The 6,000-nt window shown below is 35.0% G+C and overlaps 1 protein-coding gene across 1 annotated transcript in view; it reads left to right on the forward strand.

Moving 5' to 3' along the window:
- AGPS (alkylglycerone phosphate synthase) overlaps positions 1 to 4,704 on the forward strand; it is a 52,523-nt gene extending 47,819 nt beyond the window's left edge. Inside the window, exon 20 of the mRNA XM_030454383.1 lies at positions 1,746 to 4,704. Coding sequence (XP_030310243.1) covers positions 1,746 to 1,867 — 122 coding nt within the window. The 3' untranslated portion in view covers positions 1,868 to 4,704. The remainder of the gene's footprint in view (positions 1 to 1,745) is intronic.
- The last annotated feature ends 1,296 nt before the right edge of the window (positions 4,705 to 6,000 follow it).

The following is a 6,000-nucleotide window of genomic DNA, read 5'->3' on the forward strand; positions in this document are numbered from 1 at the left end:
TTTCACTGAACATGTTTGTGAAGGACTGCTGGTAACTGTAGTACAGCTTTTTTCTTTCCAGTTCACTAATCAAATGTATGTTAGATTTATTATTGCAAAAGTATAAACCATAGAAAATTTGACAAGATAGATGTGTAAATTATCACTTTGACAGAACTAATGATGCACTCCAAGCACCTTCTGTTTTCCGGCACTTGGTGAGCGACTTCATTAAATATGCAACGACTGTTTGGTGCTGCTCAGACAGTAGTTCAGTTCCGTGTGGAATTGCATTATTACTGGAGGTGTAAAAGAGGCAGGCATGCTAGCTGTTGGGCATCCCACTGTGATTCTAATGTGCTCCATCTTGTTGGAGCAGTTGTTTGCAGTCTTTTCAGGACAATTGCATCCATAACCACAGGACACATTCACTGAAACTATATTACAGATAACAGTTGAGAATGGTAATGGCTGTTCTGCTGCTGCTTGTGTAAGAGCCAGTGTGAGTGACTTGAGGTCATGGTCAAGCCACAGCCATGATAATTTTTTTTTTTTTTGGTAGTAGTAAGGTTTTCACTGGTTAAACATAACTACAGCAATATGCTCAGGCAGTCAAATTGTAGTGTTGGTATAGTTACAGATGGAGATTTTTTTTTCATCAGCTAGGCTGCAAAATACAGATCCTACCACATGACTAATTCCTTTGTTCTTTGGTTATGATCTTTGCTCTTGAAATCCATGCTGCTAATAGTTGTTTTCTAGCAAACTGCAGATTTCTTTCTTTCTTACATTATTTGGTTTTTCAGTTAGCATTGTGAGTAGCTTGTATTCCTTAAGGTATAAACAAATATATTCTGTTCTCCAGAGGTGTCCCTGTAATTCATTATTGTGATGACAGTTTGATGGTTGCCCTGAGAACAGGGCACAAAAGATGGCTTGAATTTAGCTTCGGATACTCTTAAAGCAGCTGTCTCTCAAACCTTTACTATATTGCATCATACTGACAAATGGATTGTATTTTAGACTGACAAGTTAAATGTTACAATATGTTTAATGAAAAAAAGTCTTTTATTTTGAATGATCTGTTAAATCAGAGTTGATGACGTGGTTAATTAGAATGTGAACACTCGGCCATTTAACAGGACTATTGTGAGACTTTCTTAAATGCCTGATGTTTCAGTTTTGCTTTATATTTGGTATATGTTTTGTATGCCCATTATTACAATGGAAACTAAGCTCTTGTGTAATGATATGAGCAATTACCAGCCCTTGTAAATTTTTTTTTAAATAAGTATTTTATTTAAAACCAAGCTTAAAGCCATTCCCTTAAAAACATTTTTTTTCTGTTTAAACAAATAATGTATTAAGTTTGAATATTGCATTGTTTTCACTTTAAAGCAATCAGGAGTTGTGAGTTTCTGCCTCTTAATAAGCTCCTCTTGAGTTTCCTACTGAAAATGAGCTTGGATTTTGAACTTATTACCTATTCCATATTTTAACAGAACATGGGATTTCTGCCTAAGCTTCATCTAAATTTCATTGTTTCTAAAGAAAGTAGCCAGTGTGGAACAGAGTCTTCCTCTGGGACTGTGCTGAGCTTAATGAGCTTGATAGTCTGGTGGGCTCAATAAATCAAATAAAGCAAACCATTTCTCATTTTTGAATAAAAGCATTTATCACACAGTGTTTATTCATTCATGGTCACAAGATTGATTGGCTTCTAGAATCCTGCCATATATTGAAACACTTTGTTTTTGTTTTTTCAGTAGGGAAATTGCGGAAGCACTGGATGAAGGAGAGCATCTCTGATGTTGGCCTGGGAATGCTGAGATCTGTTAAAGAATATGTGGACCCTAATAATATCTTTGGAAACAAAAATCTTTTATAAAACCCTGCACAACATGATGTACTAAAACTTCAAAATTACTGTTGAAGTTCCTCCACTTTCATTGTATTGATATCCCAGTAATCAAATATAACATAGACTAAACTTTAAAACCCAGTAACTTTGATTTTTGCCACCCTGTTCCCCCTGCCCCCAATAAAGTGTAAGCATCACTGTCAAGGTTTATGGATTTTTACTTACAATGCTCTTAAACTTGTAACCCACTGTGCACAGAGTGGGTTACAAAAGTGTTACCAACCAGGAAATGCAAATTTGGGTTTCCAGGTTTGGGTAGGCAACACAGTTGACAGTATTTTCAGTGCTGGATACTGCTGGATGATTCTTATTAAAAGCATCCCCTGCAAGGACAACAAAGACTGACTGTGTTTTCCTACAGAAGCAGCTGCTCAACCCAGTCTCTTTCTAAAGGAAAGCTGCTGGGAGATAGATGAGAGAACACCAAGGAGTACTTCACTATGCTCTGAAGGATTTAGCAGGAAATAGTAAATACTTAAAGTACAAATGCAGGCTTTGATCAAAATAGACAATGTAAGTCTAGCTACTTCTTAAAAATGCAGTAGTCTCCCAGTATAGTACTACTGGAGAATCTTACACAATTGAGCTGTTCTGAGTTGTATTTGCATTGCTGGGATCATCTTAATTTAATCATAGGTCAGTCAATAAGTTTTGTACAATGGACATTTCTCACTGTATGTTTAAAACAGGTTTGTAACAAAACTTTGCCTTCATCTGTATTTCAGTCCTACTGTGTATGGGTTTTGCTCCTGTTTTGTTTGTTTTGCAGATATGCAAAATATCTTTTTCAGTAAAAAAAAAAAAGTTTTGGCTATGAAAAAATGAAACTGCCCAGCACTGTCTTTTGAAACAGTCTCAACAGTTTAATAAAACACTTAAGTGGATAACATCATCCTGAAAGTGAGATTTCCCATTTTAGTTTTGTACAGTTTCCTATGGCCTTTATGAATCATTCACTTCGCTAGTACCCACTATTTTAATTGTCCATTTAACTTTAAGAAAATGAAATATTTTCTTTATCACTGTTGTATGAGAGTAGGCATTTTTACATTGAAACTTGAAACTTAATCAGTAAAACTATTTGTCAATATTCATGATCCATTTTTAAGCAGGTTCTTAAAGAAATTAACCAAATTTTTGATAATTAATATATATGATTGCATACAATAGAAAAAACAGAGTATCCTTTGAGGACACCGTCTCTCTAGCCAACCGTTTCACAGCTCTGTAGTCAGTTTGGACACCTTTTTTATTGGTAATGCCCTTAATGAGGAGAAAGACAAAATTGGGGTGGTTTTTTTTGGTTTTGCTTTGTTTTTAAACTATTCTAGAATACTGTCCAATTGGCTCTGTTTTGGTAATATACTAGAAAGTAAAAAATGCTTGAAAAATACTGTATATCAGACAACTTTGAGCTTGTTGGAAGAGTAATTTCATTTCTATACAAATTAGCAAAAAATATGAACACTCAAAACCAACATGCATGCTGTCAAGGTACTTAAGGAAAACTTTATGATGTGTGGGTCATAAAGCAGAATATTTATGCAATATTTGTAGTGCAGCTAGATTTATTTTGGTTGGCCTTTGTTTCACAATGTTTCAATGTGAAGAAAAAAAAAATCTATAGTATTTTTGGTTTGTCCCCTGAAGTTGATACTTTAGCAGCAACCAAAGCAGTGGGTGCAATCTGCTTTAGGAACATGACTCATGTACTCAGCGGTGTCTTGGCGAGGTGGCTCTGTACACCTCTCTATGCAGGGGACTTCCTTGTCTCACATGCTGGTGACTATGGCCCCAACAGGCAGCTTGCTGATGAATCCTGTCTCTGAAATTGAGAACTTTCTAGGAATTTACAAAGGGTGACTCTGAAGGATGTTTATGTGCCTCAAGTATATGAAGAATCGGTTTTTGAAGGAAAGTGCATGAAGTCTTTTTGCAGAATAACGCCATGAACAGAACTAAAACAAGTAGTCCTAGCTCAGTAATACTTGTCTCTTATGATTTTTTTTTTTACTTGATATACACAGCACTACAACATCCTTTCCAATTCTTAATTTTGACTGCTTTTCATATCCTTTTTTTTTTTGGTATTGAAATTTCACAGGCAAAAACTTCTCTTTCCAATCTTTAAATAGCCATTTAAAATGCAGTAAAGATTTTTTTACTGCATGTCAGTTGTCCTATGGGAAGGTAAAATAACAGGCTGTTAAGAGTCCCAAAGCAATGTCATGGGATAGCTCTGAGGAAAAGATTAATGTCATGGATATTTTTTCCTATGTCTACCCTATTGTTGTCTTCCTAAATATTTTTCTATATTATGAACTGGTCAGAACTTAGTGAAACTGCAGTTTAAATGCATGTATTACTGACTGTCTTTAATTTAACATTTAAATTCATAATAAAAACAAAAGTTCAGGAGACCTAGACGCACACAGATCACATTTAAAAGAAATCTTCCCTTGTGAAATACTACAGTCTTCCACCACTCCTCCTTCTGTATTTTCTACTTCTTAAAACTTCACTTCCCACAGCTGCAGCCTGTTTAGTGGTGGGGTTTGATCCGTGCAGATCAGAAGTTTATCTTTGCATAACACATTACTTTTTCATTTGACTATTTTGGACATATGTAAGTTACAAGGAGTTTTAATTAAGCTTGTCATGCCTTCCAGTCACACAGGTTCTGCTCTCTTTAAAGGTGGAAGGTACAGAGTGAGTAGGACTTGACTGTGAATTGTGTGTTTACATAAGACTTATAAAAGTTTTGAGCAGAAAGAAGTAAATCAATTGGAAATTGACCCAGTATATAAAAAAAGCCATAGAAAAACATGTCTCTTCTCCACTCTCTTCTCTCTATGTTGAATTAAAGATGTTATCTTTGCCTTACAGTTGTGAACAGACCCCTGGCCAAATAGTTATTCCATAGCAATGTTAATTTACTGAAACAATTTTCAAAGGCAGGGATACATTAACACTGAAATCCAGAAAACAGATTGCTTCTCAATCTTGGAAAGATGCATTTATCAAGGTTGTAATTTAACTTTCTGCAAATAAAGCCAAACAGTGTTTGTCATTTTAGTGTGAGATTAACTGTAAAACTTCAGTTGTAATGTTAAAAGATTATAGAACCTTATATTATTAATAAAAAGAAAATGGGCCTAAAGAATTATGTGTTTATGTGCTGAAACTAAACAAATACATTCTACTAACTTGTCATCCTTGGTTTATTGTAATTTAGTGGTGAACACTTACCTTAGGAAAACTATTAGCAAGACTTTGGCAAGTGCAGAGAGAAATGGGATTGAATTTGTAAATGTATGCTAATAGGAGCTATGCTTTTTTTGTGATGTATAGCAAAATAGGAAAATGAGATAATATCAGCAAAGGATGGCCAAAATAACACTTAAACACCAGGTTCAGAAACTTCACCCCCTCAGTATTCACTGAAGAGTGGCAAGAGGACCATGTTCAACTGCTCTTCAAAGGTTCTCTCAATATAATACAGGAGCAAACCTTGTTTGAACTTACTGCCCTGTATTTTAAAGACTTGCTGTATTAAGCTGTTGCAACAGGTATATAGTTTCCTGCTGTTTCATGCATGTCTTATTTAAAACCTCCCTGTTACAGGTCCTGGAATCTGCTCAGAAGTTCTGTGTGCCCGACTACTGTGTGTAAGCAGTATTTCTCACTAATCTGCATTATTGCTATAGGTATAAGCCTTTATGCCATTTAAGCTAAAATGGCTTAAATTACATCTTGTTTGAAAGAGCTGTTAATGCAGTTTTGTCAACAAGCATTATTAAAAAGCTGGAAAAGTCATAGTATGCAGGAGACAGGATAAATAGTGACATGGTTTAATTTCTCAAAACTGTTTTTCAATCTTACCCAATATTTAGTGTGCTTGTTCACAGGGAGGAAAAAAACCTCCTTGATATGGAACCATTTGATTTGTTTCCCTTCTGTAAACTTCATAAAAATGCAGTATTTTTACTTCAATCTAGATAGTTTCAATTTGAAGATGTTAGATGATGATATACTTGTCTCGGGATGACAACCAGATCCCATCAGCATTTCCCTTCAGTTTAAAAGAAGTGAGTTTTAAA

The sequence above is a fragment of the Calypte anna genome, chromosome 7, assembly GCF_003957555.1.
Source record: "Calypte anna isolate BGI_N300 chromosome 7, bCalAnn1_v1.p, whole genome shotgun sequence".
Classification (NCBI taxonomy): domain Eukaryota; kingdom Metazoa; phylum Chordata; class Aves; order Apodiformes; family Trochilidae; genus Calypte; species Calypte anna.